The sequence below is a fragment of the Manacus candei genome, unplaced genomic scaffold (genome assembly GCF_025592945.1).
Source record: "Manacus candei isolate 608988 ecotype Guabito, Panama unplaced genomic scaffold, ASM2559294v1 h1tg000018l, whole genome shotgun sequence".
Taxonomy (NCBI): Eukaryota; Metazoa; Chordata; class Aves; order Passeriformes; family Pipridae; genus Manacus; species Manacus candei.
The window spans coordinates 4,480,858-4,500,161 of record NW_026138066.1 but is presented as its reverse complement, the minus strand read 5'-3'; the positions used below and the strand labels follow the sequence as shown (position 1 = coordinate 4,500,161).

Genomic DNA, 19,304 nt, shown 5'->3' with positions numbered 1-19,304 from the left:
TGCTTTAGCCTTGACTTGGTCCCTCAGGGTTCTCTCTTTCTGTTGATTAGAGGGATTCCCCTGGTATCAATACAGACTGGGGGATGAGGGATCAAGAGCAGCCCTGCAGAGAAGTACTTAGGGGTGCTGGTGGATGAGAGGCTGGACATGGCCCAGCAATGTGAGCTCACAGCCCAGAAAGCCAAGTGTATCCTGGGCTGCACCAGAAGCAGCCTGGGCAGCAGGTCAGGGGAGGGGGTTCTGTCTCTCTGCTCTGCTCTGGTGAGATCCCACCTGCAGTGCTGCATCCAGCTCTGGGGTCCCAGCACAGGAAGGACGTGGAGCTGTTGGAGCAAGTCCAGAGGAGGCCACCAAAATGATTAAAGGGATGGAGCACCTCTGCTATGAGGAAAAGCTGCAAGAATTGGGATTGTTCAGCCTGAAGAAGAGAAGGCTTTGGGGTGACCTAATTCTGGCCTTCCAGTACCTGAAGGGAGCCTACAAGAAAGACGGAGAGAGACTTTTTACAAGAATATGTAGTGACAGGACAAGGGGCAATGGTTTCAGAGTGAAAGAGAGTAAGTTTAAATTAGATATTAGGAAAAAAATTCTTTAGTGTGACTGTGGTGAGGCACTGGAACAGATGCCCAGAGAAGTTGTGGATGCCCCATTCTTCTAAGTGTTCAAGGCCAGATTGGATGGGGCTCTGAGCAACTGATAGAGTGAAAGGTGTCCCTGCCCACAGCATGAGGATTGGGATTAGATGATCTTTAATGTACCTTCCAAGCTAAGCCATTCTGTGATTCTGTGATTTAACGGCAGCAAATGCTTGCAATGAGATTCTTCAGGATTAATACCAGTTAAAAAAATGCAGTTTAGTTGGGAACTTGAGCAGGTAGGATGCAAGGGGAGGGGATAGTCAGAGTCAGACTGTAGGCTTAATCCTTGCTGGAAAGGAAGAAATGCAAACCCTTGGGTTTTGCTGGAGGCACAGATGGGAGTTGCTGGGTGAGGGACATTGGCTATGGGGCCATGGAAGCTTGCAGCTTTTGCATTCCCCCTGCCACACCGTCCTGGTTAAATTTGGTTGCTTCTGTGCTAATTGCGTGGCAGTCTGGAAAAAGCTGTCTTTGGAGAGTTACATAAGGGAAAAGAGGGGGAAGCAAAGGATTGTCCTGCTTCTCGCATCAGTATAAGTCAGTGGAGAGGGAAGCAATGACTATTTTTATTTATTATTTATATGGTGCCATAAATGTACTTGGCACTTTGCAGTCAAATAAAAGACAATGGCCCTACCACCAGAATTTGGCAGCCTTAGAGATGAGAGCTGGCCTCCTTCAACTGAATGATCAGGGCTGAATTGCTGGTGGGTAGGGGATAGGAGGATGAAATCTACAGGATTAAAAAAAATATAACAGCTTTCCCCCCGCCTTTTCGTTGCTAATGCCTAGCTACTGTGACATTTAAAGTTATATGTACATACATATACTTGATAAATATTTGGCAGATTGTATCTTCCCATACATTTTTACTTCTCTGTGTGGAAAGAAGCCTTGCTTCTCCCAGGCCTTTGGCTACTCAACTTCCCCTAAGTCTACTCGTGGCCCAGTAGACTTGTTTGCTTCAGATGTACCTGATTCAGCACCCCAGGACTCCCAAGGAAGTGATACAGCTTTCATTCCTCTGTCTTCCACTTGCAGGTGGGAGGCAGCTTTCATCAGAAGGCTAAAGGAAGGCATTATCTCCTGCCTCTGGGAAGGTGCTGGAATGCTCCAACTGCCCTTACTCTAATGCCCTGCTTTTTTGCTTTGCCTCCCTGCCTTACAGAGGTGCTTAAGAAATTGCACTAATGTGATGATTAAGCTTTTCTAATTACTTGGATGAAAATTCTGGCCCCTGTGCAGTCTTTGGGAGGTTTGCCAGACTTGCACAGGATTTCACCCTACTACCCAGTGGTTAGTACCCACATAACAGTAGGTTGGCTACTATTAGTACTCAGAAGCAAGACCTTCCTTTGCTAGTGAAAATGGGGGAAAAATGGAATTGCTCCCCCACCAAACTACATCCTCTAAATTTCTCAGCGTGTTTCATAATTTATTAACCAGCTGTCTCATGTGCAAACAAAATAGATTTCAAATTCTTCTGTACTCAGCTGCCACCTCTCCTCTCAAGGTCTTTTTCATCAGTTAATTTTTTCCCTCAGAATGAACATCTACACTTCTAATGATATTAACATGAGTGTAATAACTGACATCTTTCTGCCTTGCTAATTTCTGTTTTGTGTTTCCTGGGATTATTCAGGCCTTTAGCCCCTTTGTGTTTATTTTCCAAGGAAGCTGACTTTCAAAGATGAAATACATGGCATGATTTGATGCTGGGATAAACAGATGATCTCCATCCTCTACATGCATGCAAGCAAAGTTAAGTGTACTGTAGCTAGGATTTCACAGCCCACTTCATTGCAACAGATGTGACTGTGGTTGTCTGATATCACACATACTAATACTCTGCAAGGAGCTTTTGTCTCTGACTGGTGAAGCTGTAGTGATTCCACTACAGATGTTTTCTGGTCAAGTGTGTGGGATACCTAACAGTATGACTGACTTGAAGCCTATACACCACCAAATGTGTCCTGAGGAAATTTTCAAGCATTGTTATTACCTTCTGTGTAGAGAAACTGTGCAGAGCCTGTATAATGCTCACGCACTTTGCAAATCCAGAAGACACCTGGTTTGCTGACGGTGAGCGGACTCTGTCTGTATGTGGTGGTCTGATAGTGAAGCGGCCCCTCAGGCCTGGTATATCCTTAATGCCTGGGTCAGGAGAAAGGCAGTCTGGTGCCAGCATGCACACACAGGTGAGTCTGTGGAAGACATGGGATCCCTGAGGTGTCATCTGTTTGTGGTGATGCTGCACTGCCCAAGATCTTCAGTCTTCTGCTCTGTGCAGAAACCACACAGAGCAGGTCTCTACATAGCAATACAGCTTGCAAAGAGGCTGCACAATGCTACTGTGTGCATTGTTCTGGCAATAACTGCATGTGATGGAGACTTCTTCCACCAATTGGATCTCTGCTTTCATCTTAGTTATTTTGCAAGGACAACTATTTTTAAAGTTGCTATATTTGAACTCCTTTCTTTTACTTTCACCTGCCCTCTCTCACCTCTGCATTGTCACTAGGTTGCTCTGTTCCCTTCCTTGACCCGCATGTGTCCCTATTTTGCCAACAGACATCCATGGATATTTTTCTTTCTTGTTTATGGGTCTGACCAACACTACATCTTCCTTTAAAAGTTACTTTAATCCAATTCCTTGCCAACTTTGCTGCAGTCAGCTGCACTAACTGATAACTCCTTTCTCGGACTTATCTATAGCAATTCATGGGTGAAAGCACTATGCAAAGCAAGACAGAGAATTTGAAACATCACTGGGTGATAAACCACAAAGTCAGTCTGATGGAGCACAGGGTAACTTTATGCCCTCCAAAAACTGACATATTGGATTTGGTGCTGTTCATTCTCTCTTTTTTTTTTTTAATTTCCCTTTTTTGTGTTTATAAATCAAGGCACGTATTGTTTGACTGCTGAAGACAAGACACTGGGGTTTTACCATTGCAGTCTTAGGGTTGATTTCTGCAACTGGGCCCACAATCAGGAAGAGTTGACGTGACGACTGGATTCACAGAATCACAGAATATGCCAAGTTGGCAAGGACCCACAAAGATCATCGAGTCCAACCCTTAGCCCTTCATAGGACCATCCCCGAGAGTCACACCATGTCCAAATGCTTCTGGAAGTCTGGCAGGCTTGGTGCTGTGACCACTACCCTGGGGAGCCTGTTCCAGTGCCCAACCACCCTCTAGGTGAAGAACCTCTTTCTAATATCCGACCTAAACCTTCTCTGACACGGCTTCATGCCATTCATTCAGGTCCTGTCACTGGTCACCACAGAGAAGAGATCAGTGTCTACCCCTCCTCTTCCACCCACAAGGAAGTTGGGGACTGTGCTGAGATCTTCCCTCAATCTCCACTTCTCCAGGCTGAACAGACCAAGTAACCTCAGATGCTTCTCATACGGCTTCCCCTCGAGGCCCTTCACCATCTTTGTTGTCCTCCTTTAGACGCTCTCTAATAGCTTAATATTTTCCTTATATTACAATGCCCAAAACTGCACACAATGTTCAAGGTGAGGCTGCACCAGTGCAGAGCAGAGTGGGACAATCCCTTCCCTTGACCGGCTGGCAATGCTGTACCTGATGCCCCCCAGGACACGGTTGGCCCTCCTGGCTGCCAGGGCACTGCTGACTCAGATTCAACTTCCCATCAACCAGGACCCCCAGCTCCCTTTCCATGACACTGCTTTCCAGCATCTCATTCCCCAGTCTGTATGTACACCCAGGATTGCCCCATCCCAGATGCAGAATCCGGCACTTTCCCTTGATGAACTTCATATGGTTGGTGATTGCCCAGTCCTCTAATTTACTGAGGTCTCTCTGCAGGTCCTCCCTGCCTTCGAGGGAGTCAACAGCTCCTCTGAATTTTGTGTCATCTGCAAACTTGCTTAGTATCCTTTCCAGTCTCGTGTCCAAGTCATTAATGAAGACATTAAAGAGCCCAGGGCCTAAGATGGAGCCCTGTGGAACCCCACTAATGGCAGGTTGCCAGTCTGATGTTACCCTCGCCCTCTGTGCTTGATCTGTGAGCCATTTGCTCACCCATGGCATGATGTCTTTATCCAGCTGTGTGCTGGCCATTTTGTCCAGAAGGTTTCTGTGAGAGACAGTATTGAAAGCTTTACTGAAATCCAAAAAGATTTGGCTTCCCTTGATCAATCAAGTGGGTTACCTTGTCATAAAAGGAAATCAGGTTTGATAAGCAGGACTTTCGTCCCATGAAACCGTGCTGGCTGTGACCAATGACTGCATTGTCTTTCAGGTGTTTTTTCAATACCTTCCAGAATAATCTTCTTCATAAATTAACAAGGCACTGAAGTGAGACTGACTGGCCTGTGGTTTTTGGGGTCCTGCTTCTTGCCCTTCTTGAAAACTGGGACAACGTTCACCAGCTTCCAGGCAGCTGTGACCTCTCTGGGTTCCCAAGACAGCTCAAAAATCATGAAGAGAGGTTTTGTGATGACATCAACCAGCTCTTTGAGAATTCTTTGATGAATCTCATCAGGCCTTATAGATTTGTAGGGATCCAGCTGGAGCAGCAGATCCCACGCAATTTCAGGGTCAACTGGGAGTTGATCATTCTCAGAGTCATGGTCCTCCAGCTCAGGGCACTGAGACCCTCTTATCTGTGTTGAAGACAGAGGCAAAGAAAGCATAAAACACCCCTGCCTTGTCCCTATCCCTGTTTGTGAGGTGACCATCCTCATCCTGTAACAGGCCAATGATATTTCTATCCTGCCTATTGCCATTAATGTATTTGAAAAACTTTCTATTGTCCCCCACATTTGTGACCTGCTTTTACTCCAGCTGAGCTTTGGACAGATGAATTTTCTCCATACAGCAGCAAGGAGAATCTCTGTATTCTTCCCATGTCACTTGACCTTGCTTCCACCGGGCATACACCTTCCTTTTTTGCCTTATTTCCAAGAGAAGATCACTGCTTAGCCAAGGCCTTCTGCCTTGCCTGCCTGACTTTTGACACTTGGGAATTGCCTGCTCCTCTGCCCTTAAGAAGTGCTGTGAGTAGTCCTAACCACTGCTGAGGAGGTAGAAGGTGTTACTGTGAGGGAAGAAATAAGAGCTAGGGTAAAAGGATGATCTGAAAACTTGTAGCCACTTAGAAATGGCTTGTGAGTTCCACCTTGGAAATAAAAAATGTCTGTGATGTCAAAAGTACGTGACTGTGCAGAGGGGAGAGGAATGCTTTAGGAATGAATCTTGAGAAGTATCTGTACAAGAGATTCATTAGTAATAGAGAATGAGCAGCACAGTCTCTTTAGTCTGCTCTCCTCTCAGGTTTGTACCAGTTCTATGATTTAAGTTTGTAGTATGATTTTCTGCCTATGCTGTTGGGCTGGCACACTCCTAGCTGGGATGCAGTTTTGTCAATTTAATAGTGCCCTACAGTGCCATGCCACTAACAGGTTGCAGGTTCCATGCTGGGAATCTGTAGAGCACTTTGTCTAGCAGGACAGGTAACGGGGGCATGAGTTTGTGGGTGTGTCTGTGCACAATCAAGCTGCGTAAAGAAAAGAATACAGTAAAAACCCTGAAGATGGTGCTGATAGTGATGCTTGATATTCCAGAAACAAACTGGTCACTACCTGAATGCATCAGGGCAGAGCTATAGCTTTGAAGAACTTGCAGTCTGCAAATGAAGGACAGAAGGAAAATTATATAATATAGAGAGGCACTGAGTAATAATGAGCATTAACTCTCGCTAGCATTGTTTTTATTGCCTTGATGCAAGCTTTTTTAGTGTAATGTTCTCTTAATATCTTTGGGTCTTGATCAGATTGTTCTTGGTATGGTGGAGAGCATGTTCACCAACAAAAGGTAAGTCAAGGAAAGATCTGCAGGATACAGCCAAAGGACAGCAGGTTACAGGTCCACATGATACAGTTTGCAAAGAAAGACTGAGAAAACAACTTATTTAGCTGCAGTGAAAGAACACAGAGAAGAAACAGATTAATGGTACTAAAAAACATAAATTTCTCCTTCAGAGAAGGAGAAACTATTTGAATTTCCCTGTCCATTGATAACAGAAAATATTGTAGTTGTATTGCAGTAGGGAGGCTTTGGTTGAGACACTTGGAAGAACTTTCCATTAGTAAAGCTCTGGTGGGGATTGTCCAGGGAATGGAGGAGTCTCCAGTACCAGCCATCTTCCACAGCAGCTGTCAGGAATGGTGATGTCCAGGAGAGACTCACCGGAGAGAGTGAGGTAGAAGAGAGATCTTCTTAGGGCCAAATCCACATTTGTGATTCTGTGGCACTGTTTGTCGTGCAGCTTGGGGCCAAAAATTATATATTTTGGGGATATGAAAAAGACAAGCCTCTTCTTTTTGAAAGTCATCCATTAGTTGTGAAGGAGATAATTTCCTGGCTGAAACAAAGGATACAGAGGCAAGGCAGCTAGGGCAAGACATGCTGCTGTAGACATGCTCAGTCTGTCAAGACTCCTCGGGGTTAGACCTGGAAACCAGTGGCCTACTCTTTAATTTTTAACAAGTTCTGAATGAATCTCTTGTGCAAATAGCCTGGCTGGATTCTCAGGCAATGAAGAGAGGTGCAAGCTGACCACAGAGACATGCAGCTGAACCAGAGCAAGAGGAGACAATCAAGGATGTTAGGGCAATTCAGAAAGGTTCTGCTGAAATTATGCATTTGAGCATGGACTTTGCTTTTCTGGCCTGATGTCACTAAATCTTATGTTGCAGCTTACTAATAAATGCAATCTTTTTTGAAAGGTATTTGGCCTGTACCACAACAGATGTCTGCTGGTTTTACAGCTGCCAAAAGGACAAGCAGAGTGCTGCTTATAGGTGCCTGAGCAGAAGGTTGTGACTGATGCCCTGATGCGCAAGTTCAGGGGAGTGGTGGGCACTTCAGGCTCTTTGCTAACCGCAGCAGTTGGCTCCCTGTACTTCTGGTGGGAGACGCTGTCCTGAGGGCCAAATGGCTCAGTGGCTGGAATAATTTGTGCTAGTGTAGATGTCTAGAGCCAATTTAGGTGTACTGGAGTATCCAACCTACCCTCAGGTGGCTAGCAATTCTGACACAGAGACTATGAGAGACCTGCTCCCAGGGTAAAATTCCCTTGGCATCTCAGCTTGGCACTTATATTTGGGCAAATTAACTAAACCCAGAGTATCTAACATGGGCTTAAGGTCTTTTGGACTTGTAGCTAGAAGAGGAGCTGAATCTGTGGACCTCATTTTAATGGGTCAGAGCTCTGGAGCTTCCTGTACTAGAAAACTTAAACTGGGGATCTGGGCCTTACAAAGTGTGAGGAGCCCTCCCAGAGAAGCTGTGTAAGGGTAAGGCACTAACACATTCACACACACACACTTGCACCAAGTTTTGCCAGCTCATTATGTATTCCAGCAGGGGATTTTTTTTAAAACAGCGTAGATTGACTGATAAAAAAGAGCCTTTTTCTTGTGAGAGCTTGCTGAATTTGGGAAACTGCTTTCAATGCTATTGGCAAACACTTTACAGTGTAAACAGGGCCTACATCAGGCAGATAAATAAGTGCAGATGTGCTTTTCTGTAGGAACCATTTGGTGATAGACAATATAATGGAAAAAAAAATTCTCATCAAATTAATTGTGGCCAATTAGACATAACCCCTTCCCCTCATATCTGAATCCCCTCCAATTGAGGCTGCATGAATGGGAAGAGCTCCTGTCACCTGTTTCATTATGCAGATTGATATTCGAACATCTGAGAACAATGCTGGTTTCTGCACGGCATGGCTCCAAATTGCTAATGAAACAGCTCTGCCAGACAAGTCACTTAAACTCGCTCTCACTGCTGCTGTCAACAGCTCTCATGGCGAGATGTGGAGGGGATTGGGAAAGGATCTCTCCCCCCTGAATGTGCTAACAGCCCCCAGCCTGTGTGTTTATCGCTCTCCAGAGCAGGAAGATTTCTGCTCTCTGACTGAGAGGTTACTTTTCCAAAGCCAGAGTCTGCTTTGCACTTAATGCTCCTTGATTTCAGTTTGTGGAGTGAAGGGTTGAAGAGGCCGGCAGCTGCTGGGCTCTGAACACAGACATCTCATGTCCTGGAGCTACCCCAGCCCTTCAGACATGCTTGGTATCTGCTTTTCACCCCCATCTCCAGCATCCGCCTCGCCCACAGTAGCTGTGAAGCAAGTGAGGTTTCTTTCATGGGTGAGAGTGTGTCACATCACCTTGGGTACAAGTGGAGCATCTCACAAATGGTGTCCCATGGTAAATGAGTGGGAGGATGCAAATGGGGTACATCTCTGCCTGGGACTCTTTGGGTGCAGGACTGGCTGAGCCCTGCGGGTTCCCTCACAGGCAGTTATCCCTTGAGGTAGGTAGAGCTGGGCAGCAGGACTCCTGCTGCATGCGAGTGTGAGATGGGGCTCCTACAAGTGTGGACCCTGTACAGCTGGGTTTGGTCAGCAACTGGTGCATCTTCCCTTCCCTTGTTATCATCACAGGATTCCTCTTTGCAGATGGGGTAGAGTAGTTTTGACTTAGGACTCTGACAGGAGAAATACTTACATGAAATAATGGGACAGTTCTCCCACTAATCTACATTCTGACCCTTTCTGTCAATATCCATGGTTAATTCCTTTGTCAATATTTACTGTAGCATTGAGATTATCTCTGCATAGGCTTCCTTCATGTACTGGCCCCTGTGTCTCAGCTCCTGCCTCGTGTTGCAGACTCCTTATAGACCGGTTTGCTTTCCTGGGGCTGATACTTATGACCCAGGCCCACTGTCCGAGTCCTTGGAAGAAACCAAACAGGTGGCATTCCTTACTGAATACTTTGCCAATGTGTCAATAAACTTTATTCCTTATAGATCTTCTCCAGTTCCTCCACACATTCCTCCACTGTGATGCCACACACTCCTTCCCCATCTGTTCCATGAATTTTCTTGAAGGGTTTGCATGTGTTTTTGCCCCTTTAGTATGAGCAGTGTGGGGCAGCAGATAGTTCAGAAAGATGCAACAGTTTTTGAGTCTGGAGAGTTCTTTGGAGATTTCTCCATCCCTGGACTGAGCTGTGCCCACCTACTGCCAAGCAACAAACATGGTGATTTTCCTACCAGAAAGACTCATGCATGTACCATACTATTACTTTTCAAAGTATCTGCTTATCTCTGGCTCCATGGACTGTGGAGTCAACTGGACATCAATTGCTTTCAGCTTTGTAAACACCAAATCAGGTTAGCTGGGTATCTGTGTTCCTCTTAAGCATTCAAGCTAAAATTCTCTGGTGTGGGCCCATAGGGATCCTTTCATAGTTTCCTGTCTTGCTGTCCACCAGGCCATGGTTGAAGTGTGTGTGCATGTTGGTGTGCAGAGAATGATTTGCATTTAATGATCTATTCTGACTGAGGAATGAGCAGAGGGTAAGGATTGATGAGTCAATGAATAGTATGTGGATTTGTAGAAGCCATCAACCTGACTTCCTTCTCTAGAAATGTGCTTTTCCAGTTGCCAGAAACAGTAATTTCCTTCAAGAGAAATGTTTTCATTTATTTATTGATTACCCAGAAGGTTAAAAATTAAAAGTGGAGCCTTTCACTTCTGGCTGCTATAATGGGCCCTTAACCAGAGGGGTCAAAGGATAGTTCAAGAGTGGGATTGTTTCCCTTATCACAGCCCTGCCTGGCTATAATCCTTCTTACTCCAGTAGATACCATGATGGACGCAGACAAAAGTAGAGATACTTTCACTGGGAATCGAAGGTAGAAGTATAAAATGGACACTGGATGAGGCCTCTTTAACAGTTTCTGGGCTCAGACAGAGGCTCTCATAGCTGCTGCTGTTTCAAAGGACATGCCAAAGCTCAGTCCCACCAATGTTGGTCAGGCCTGCCTGATGCCTGACTGTAAAGTCCTGTTGACTTTACTCTGTGGAGGGCTCTATGGGAATGGGAATGTCCTGTTTGCCTTCAAGGCTGGGTTCTGCAGCCTCTGGGAAAGCAAGTTGCCCACTCTACAAACACCTGGTTTAGCATGTCAAGGGAGAGAGTGTGTTTCTTTGCATCTGGTATGGGCAGTGCCCTCCTTGTGATGGGTCCCCTAGGCTGCTGCTTTAATCAGCTTGGTAGAAAAAAATAATTTTAGCAAGCTGGAGTGATTTTTCTCCCATCAAAGTTTGCTTTCATTACAGTCTTTGATAGCTGTGAGTTTGTCTTCATCTCTAGAGGGTGTGACAGGGTTCTAAGAGCCACTTTAGTGTCTGTTTTATTATATGTGAAACCTCTGTTTTTTTGGTGATGTACCAACCTGAGTTCCAAATAACAGCCCTGATGTTTTCTGTTGGCTTAAAGCAGTACGACACGTGTTCTCTCTCACACACTTGTGTGCACTTACAAGTTAGTTCATCTTGCCATCCAAACTGGAGGGATAATTCCTTGCACAGCCAGATGAGTTGACTGGTACAAGGAAACAGAAGAACAGTGTATTCACCTATTCACAGACACAGCTCCTGGTTGTCCTCATGGCTGAGGTGCTGTGAATGAGATACACTACTTTAGGGGCTTTGGCCTCCTTAGTTGAGTTGACCAGGTTCCCAAATGGCTTTAAGCAGTACTCAAGAACAAGGCTCATCTGTATGTGTTTTAAGCTATAGTTGTAGACTGCAGCTGTATTTCCAGTGTAGAAGGTGGCAGTACATGATGGCATATATTCATGTACCAGGTGAACTCTAGCTGTTAAATGGGTTTAGTCTGACTATTAGCATGTTGTTAGCATGCTTCTCAGGATCATACAAATATACAATCACAACTGGGAGTTGAGAAATAACACCAGGCAAGCTAGTGCTTGATATATCCAGAGAGGAGGAGGCTTTCTTCCATCTAACCTACTTTTTCATCTCTTTCTTGTACTACTTATTCAGTTCCTGGTTTATAGTTCTGTGCTCCTTCCTGTCTGCTGGTTCTAGGGGTTTTAAGCAGACTTGATAATTGACAGTCTAAATTTTACTGCTCATAAAATCCCAGAGAGCATTGATTATGACTTAAGTTAAGCTAGTGGCATATAAAATCTCACAGCCTTGTAGCCATGGGGGAATGTTATGATAAATGTATTTCTCGTGAGCAGCAAAAGCTTTGGAGTATTCTGCCAGTAATGTTCTGGGCATCAAATGTTAATAGTGACTTGCATCCACTAATAGCATTTCATTTGGAACATTTGCCCAAAACTTTGAAAACTGATCATTCATTTGGTGGAGTGGGTGGGAGGTGTGCTGAGAGGCATCTTTCCTCTTTAATTATTTTTCTTCTTCAGTCAGAACCAGGAAGTGCAAAGGCATCCACAGAGCTGAAAAAGATACTTCTTAGGAACTAAATTATAGTTTGTGGATAAAAAGCACATAGATTTTATTGAAAATCTTTCCTTGACTGTGCTCCAAAGGCACTGTTACATTTTCCCTTTCCTTTTTCCTTTTATCTAAGCTCCTGTTTAATCTTTGATCACTGGCTATTTCATGCACTTGATCCAGAGTGGGCAAAAAGAACAGCTTGCTCAGATTTACTTCTTGGTTCTTAGGCATTAACAGAAGATGTTTGTGTTTGAAAACAGTGAAATATAATAACTTCTCAACAATGTTTTCTACCTGATAGTAAAATAAAATCAGAACTACCTTCCAGGGAGAGTATGGTCTCCCAACCAGGTGACTGTTTCAATCTGAAAGATTGTGAGAAATGTTCTTTTTCTGTCTCTTCAGTTTCAGAAACCAAATGACTTCTCACCTCCTTTCCGCTTCGGGACGGTTCCTAATGGCAGCACAGAGAGGAACATTCGCAACAACTACCCCGAAATGCACAGCTACATGGTGAAGTTCAATCAGAGGGGAGTGGATGATGCACTGTTCTCACTGAAGACTGGGTGAGGCTTTCTTCTTGCATTTTTACTCTGACAGGAACCTGACTCTTTTGCATGTTTGTCTGGAATTTTTTTTTTTTGGTGAGGTTTGAAAAATAAGCCTGTGTTATCTTTCCATGGTTAAAAGCATAGGAAGACCATACATAGCACAGGAGAGTAACTCTGTTGTTCTTTTTGCCATTTTTTTCTATTGATATCTGTTTAAGAGTTTCTGTTTTTACTGTGTTTGTAAGACTATAAAAAAAAAAATAGGATCTACTGTATCCTTGCACATTAGCCATGTGTGTATTAGTCCCAAAGACCTTGCTTCATCAAGATGTTTCATGCTGATGGGGTTTTATGCATACACAGGAAAAGCTCACAGATCTCTGTGGACAAAGTTTTTTTCAGAGCATTTATATTGTCATCTGGAAATTCCTTTGTTTTCCCTCCTTCTGTGTATAAAAGATTATGCTAATCAGAAAACTGAAACAATCTTTGTCAGACTAATCCCACCCCAGTGTATCACCAGCTAATACAGTATAATGGAAGGTGCATTTGAAGCAAAGAGTTTGGAAGTAGCCTACTCTGGAATATTTTAGTAGCAAGGACTAAACAAAATGTTATTTGAATAATAAGGAAGTATAAAAAAATGTAAACATTTCCTTAGGTAATTTGGGAAACATGGGAAAAATCATTAGCAAAAAGCATGCTGGAATAGCTCATCCTATTTTAATAGCAATGAATCTGCAAAGGAACTAACTCAAAATGACATTTTGCAAGCCTTTGTCATTTGTAGGTTAAAGACCTCCTCCCAGAGCTGACCATTTTGGTTCTCAGAGCCCAGCCCCCGTGAGAAAAACATTTTTGCTTACACTCATGTTGCAGTCTTATGAGAAAGTTCATTCCAAAGCACAATGAAAATGTTCAGCCAATTTAATTACTAGATTGACTGAATATTGCTAAATGTGTTTGCCAGGTTCAGAGGCATGCAGCCCATTAGAAATGGTTGTACCATCACTGGATGTCATCCTAGGAAGGTACATTTGCCAGGATAGTCATCATCCAGGAAATAAATATGCTCTGTCCTGGAAATATATGGATGAAATAGAGCTCATCACTTGTGGTAGATGTCATCCTGGCTTCATATCCACCCTTGGACAGACTTCCTCACAGATAAGCACTTGAACTGAGATAATCACTATACTGGAAATATATGTGCAGGAGGTGGATTGTAAAGATAGTATGCATTTGAGAATGTGCAAGCAAAAGGTCCTTGGTCTTTTATCAGAATGTGTTTCATTTCAGATCTAGTGGGAGGATTTACTCATCAGCTGTCTTTGGATATGTGGAAGATGCAGCACTCTGAGACTGCCCCCCACATCCAAATCAATTTGTTGTGAATTTCTCTCTGTGAGAGAAAGCTCTCATCAGTCTGTTGTGCTGTCTACCCAGCACAGTCCATAACGGGGATTTCTCTGCACTGAAACAGAATTTTTGTTGTGGTTTTCAGCTAAGCATTTTTAACAAAGAGCTACTCAGCATGGTAAACCATGAAGCTGCTATCGTGGCCACTTGACATTGGTAAAGATCCAGTAGTGCTTTTCACAGTAACCAAGGGGTTAAACATAATGTCCTGACTGTATTTGATTTGAAAAACAACATTTTGCTCAGCTAAGGCCTGCCAGCAATTTGAATTGGAGATAATATTTTCCTTATTTCAACCCCTACTTTGCTATGTAATATTGATACATTTTATAAGGCATTTTAGATTCTTTTGAGATTAAAGGCAGTACAGAAATACAAGCTATTCATAGGAATATAGATCTCCTTGACTTCCTCTTCATTCATCTTTATCTTGCAGTATATTTTCATTCCAAATTTTCCTTCAGATCAGAAATTATGATTATTAAAAAGTCAGAAAGAAATAGACAATCCTCATTTATAATCCAGCTTCCACCTGTAAACAGGTTCTGGGCTCAGATTTTAGTTAATTCTGGTGAAGTTGAAGATGACAGACCTGAAGGACTGGATGTAATCCAGAGGGACCTGGACAAGCTTGAGAAATGGGCCCACAGGAATCTCATGATGTTCAACAAGACCAAATGCAAGTTGCTGCACCAAGGTTGGGGCAACCCCCAATCTCCAGGCTGGAGGATGAACAGATTGAGAGCAACCCTGCAGAGAAGTACTTAGGGATGCTGGTAGATGAGAGAGTGGACATGACCCAGCAATGTGAACTCACAGCCCAGAAAGCCAAGTGTATCCTGGGCTGCACCAAAAGCAGCCTGGGCAGCAGGTCAGGGGAGGGGGTTCTGTCCTCTCTACTCTCGAGAGACCCCACCTGCAGTGCTGCATCCAACTCTGGGGTCTGCATCACAGGCAGGAGACATCAACCTTTTGGAGCAAGTCCAGCAGGGCCACCAAGATGATTAGAGGGGTGGAGCACCTCTGCTATGAGGAAAGGCTGAGAGAATTGGGATTGTTCAGCCTGGAAAAGAGAAGTCTTTGGGGTAACCTAATTCTGACCTTCCAGTACCTGAAGGAAGCCTACAAGAAAGGTGGAGAGAGACTTTTTACAAGAATGTGTAGTGACGCGACAAAGGGGAAGGGTTTCAAAGTGAAAGAGAGTAGGTTTAAATTAGGTATTAGGAAAAAATTCTTTCATGTGACAGTGGTGAGTCTTTTTACTGTAAGGTGGTGAAGTTGTGGATGCCCCATCCCTGTAAGTGTTCGAGACCGAGTTGGATGGAGCAACCTGGTCTAGTGAGAGGTGTCTCTGCCCACATCATGGGGTTTGGAACTAGATGATCTTTAAGGTTCCTTCCAACCCAAACCTTTCAATGATTCTATGTAACCTATTGTAATCCATCTGAAAGAGGTTAATTTCAACCTTAATTACCTGAGAACACCTTTGAATTCATACAGATTCTATGTTTTCTGGTTTTTTCTCTTGTTTCTTGCATCTGTGCAGGAAGTTGGATGCTTTCATTTATGATGCAGCAGTGTTAAACTACATGGCTGGCAGAGATGAAGGCTGCAAACTGGTGACAATTGGAAGTGGGAAAGTGTTTGCCTCCACTGGCTATGGCATTGCCATCCAAAAGGACTCAGGCTGGAAGCGGCAAGTTGATCTTGCCATTCTACAGCTTTTTGGAGATGGTAAGTGACAAGAAAAAGAAGAGTTCTAATTTTCCTAAGAAATACCAAATTTTGCATGTAAGAAATGGAAGTTTCTAGCTCTGGTGCTTCAGATTTGAGTTGAAACCATGAAATTATTAGAAAGGTTTGTTTAGAGGCATCGCACCAAAAATGCGAGGATATCACTTCTTTTATGTTGATGCAGGGTAGCGGTATCATCAAAAGCAATGTCAAAAGCACTAAAGTTTTCATAGAACAAGCTCAGATGTATGTTTGAAAAAATACCTTATGTGAAGAATGTCTTGTGAAAACAAGATTTCTGTTGTGAACTTTTTACTACCTTTGTGGTTTTGTCATGACCAAACCCACTAACCATACTGTCTATGGTTATTTCATATTTTGTAGTTCTAGACAGGATCAATCCATGCAGTTTACAGAATTAAAGGATAAATATTTCTGAATCAAAGAGCTCAGAATTTCCAAAACCTCAAAAAATAACAAAAGCAAGGAAGAACTTGAGACTCAAGAGCATATTTTGGAGTGAGTTTTAAATTGGAACATTATAGTTACCTAGTCCATCTCTTAATTTACTTTTTTGAATGAATAAAATTCACATGTTATTTTATTTATAAGTATTCCTTTTTTTCTGAACTCTGAAAATTACGTACGGTATTATAAATATGGAAAGAACGTAACTTGGATATACTTCAGCAAATTGGCTACTTGGCAGATAGGGTGTTCTGTTTCCTAAACAGCCTAATATGCATTATTTCAGAAAAAGATGAAAGTTCTCCATAAAGATTCAAAGTCTCTGTTATGGCACCACATGTATATATGGAATTTTTCCCCCTTGTCACTGGAGAAAAGACTGAAAATGTGAAAAACTAACTTTCCTAACAGCGTGAAAAAATTTGCCAACCTGCAAAATTAGTTTGTTCTGAATGCCTCAATATATGTGCATGTGTATGAGTGTTTATCTCTCTCTCAACCCTCATGAAAATACCATAATGGGAGTAAGTGGTGTATGAAATTAGACTGCAGAACATTTGCTCCTAGCTGATACAAATTGCTAATATATTTGATTGGTCAAAGGGCATGGAAGTGTTGAATTTGGACAAAATGGAGGGGAAGAAAAACAGGTAAAAATGCACAAATATTTTTGGGTACATTGCACCTAACTTTAATGAGCTGCGGACATGATAGAAATAAATTTGATTTTAAAAAAAAATCAACATTTTTAATTGAATTGGAAACATACAATGTTTTCATTTCAAAGTGATTCATTTTTGTCTACCAGTATCAGGCACTAATTTTTCCCTTCATTGACCTAATGAAAGTGGAAGTTTGTGAAGCCAGTTCTTCGGTCATCTGGTGGGCAACTGTTTCAGGATCTCATTGTAGACAGTTAACAAGTGTAATAGCTGTGTCCTGTGTTACAGCTTTTTATGGCTAGTATCTGACTGTGGAAAAATCCTGTTGACCTTCTTGTGACAAATTGCACTTGCCCCCATCAGACGGGCAGTCAGGATATTTTATGGATGTTACATGTTCCATGTTTTCCAGAACATGTAAATTACCACAGATCAGCTTCTTGCTTTCAATCACCCCCAGTTTGAGCTCTTTAGCTGTTGCAGACTATCTAACCTGCTTCTTTCCTTCTGTCTGTCTTTCTAGGGGAGATGGAGGAGCTGGAAGCTCTCTGGCTCACTGGCATTTGTCACAACGAGAAGAATGAGGTTATGAGCAGCCAGCTGGATATAGATAACATGGCAGGTGTCTTCTACATGCTGGGAGCAGCCATGGCCCTCAGTCTCATCACCTTCATCTGTGAGCACCTCTTCTACTGGCAATTCCGCCACTGCTTCATGGGTGTCTGCTCTGGCAAGCCTGGTGTGGTCTTCTCCATCAGCAGGGTGAGTGTCATTAACTGCCAGGAAAGAACAGAGGCTTTATTCAGACAGTCCTAGATACTGGAGATGGGGAAATCCACCAAGACTGTTTAACACACAGGTGGCATAGGGTGACAGTCTGCAGGATAAAGGCTGTCATCTTTGCACCATTAATGTTGCAAAAATGTGTTTAGTTTTTCTGTGACATCTCTGGTCTCTGTTGGATTATAGTCATGGAAATGAAAATGCAGTGTAAGGAGAAGCTAATTGTTACTGTCTGCTCCTCTGAAGGGAGTTATGAGGAGGCCAAATTTGGGGACCCCCCCAAATTTGGGTTCAAGTAATGGTGGATAACAGGATTAAAAATTCAAGAGTTTTACATTGTCCTCTATATTGCAGCTTTTCAGCTGACCTTTTGTTAACTAGAAGTGTGCCATCATTAACAGTCAGAAGTCCTTAACCAAATGCCATGCCCTAAACTGTACAGACATCCTTCAAGAGAGGATGACCACATAAACTTAACAACTGCCTTATGCAAATCTGCCTTAGGGTATAACATTTACATTTAAAGCAGATTCCAACCATTTCTGAGTCATCTTTCTCCTATCGGTGTTGTTAGCAGTATCCTATTCGGGGCTTTTTTCCCTTCTTTCAAGACCGTGGTCCTTTCTCCTGATCCGTTCTGAAGTAAGGTCAAATCTTGGCATTTTTTAGGTCAGTGTCTGATGTAACAGAATTTACTTTGATTGTGCAAGGAATATATAATTGCTGCATAACATAATGAGGAGAAATGACAAAGCCTTTTGAATGCAGGGGCAGAGCCTCTCTTCTATATTGTTAGTTTCTAACGTGGTTTAGTCTGGAGATAAGATGGGGACTTGTGTTTGGTAATCCTTAGCTAAGTACAGATTCTTTCCTTCTGTGGTTACCTGTTAGACCTGGACCAGGTTGATGAAAAATCTGAAAAGTGTTAATCATCTGCTAGCTGCTGAGAAACCATGGTAACATGGTGTGATGGTGTCCATTTCACAATTGACATTAATCATCAGACACCATTTAGCAGACCAGGGAATAAAGGAGCCCCTTCTCTTCTTAGGGGTAGCCCTTGCAAACAGTCTGTGTCATGGCTGAAATGAGCTTGTGGAGCATATGGGGGAATTGGGAACTTCTGCTGTCTGATTTGAAGTTGAATAGAGGACTTTCAGGGATCTCGATTTGGAACCTGTTATCACTGTTGAATTTAACAGAATGCAATTGTACCTCAGTTCATGAGATGCAAAAGGCCTAAATATGAATTTGACAGTCCCACTCTTTCTCTATTTCCTTTTCTAATCTGTACTGGTGATTAATGTAGCTAAGTTTATGACAAATGAAGCTGTTCCCTTTTTAAGATAACTCCTGTCTCATTGATTCACTGATGTCCAGATGAATTTCAAGGGCCAAACCAGACTTTTTTCCTCTTATCCACACAGAATTGTTTGTCTTGATGCTTTTGTTCCCAAGGATATTATTGTCCCCATTTGCAATTCTGTGCTACACCTAGATTGTTACACCTAGATTTGACTAACTTTTAATGGATGCAGGCAGGTATTCCTGCATCCTACATATATGACATGAGGCAAAGCAGAGGAAGAGGAATGGAAGGAAAGGAAAAAATGTGAGAGGCAAGAAAGAGGGTCAGAATATCAAGAGCAGATCTGATTTCATTTGATTGGATTATGTTTCAATGATGGAAGGCTGACAGGCCTTACTGTCCTACAGGAACATGC

The 19,304-nt window shown here is 43.0% G+C and overlaps 1 protein-coding gene across 6 annotated transcripts in view; it reads left to right on the top strand.

Annotated features, from left to right (window-relative positions):
• The window catches only part of GRIN2B (glutamate ionotropic receptor NMDA type subunit 2B), a 231,584-nt gene that overhangs the window by 190,703 nt on the left and 21,577 nt on the right, over window positions 1–19,304 (top strand). For all 6 annotated transcript variants that reach the window (XR_007904021.1, XM_051784128.1, XM_051784127.1 and 3 more), the window contains 3 exons: window positions 12,369–12,529; window positions 15,480–15,667; window positions 17,321–17,559. Coding sequence is in view for 5 of the 6 variants with exons in the window: in XM_051784128.1 (XP_051640088.1) it covers window positions 12,369–12,529; window positions 15,480–15,667; window positions 17,321–17,559 (588 nt within the window). In the remaining variant the exon portion in view is untranslated. The remainder of the gene's footprint in view (window positions 1–12,368; window positions 12,530–15,479; window positions 15,668–17,320; window positions 17,560–19,304) is intronic.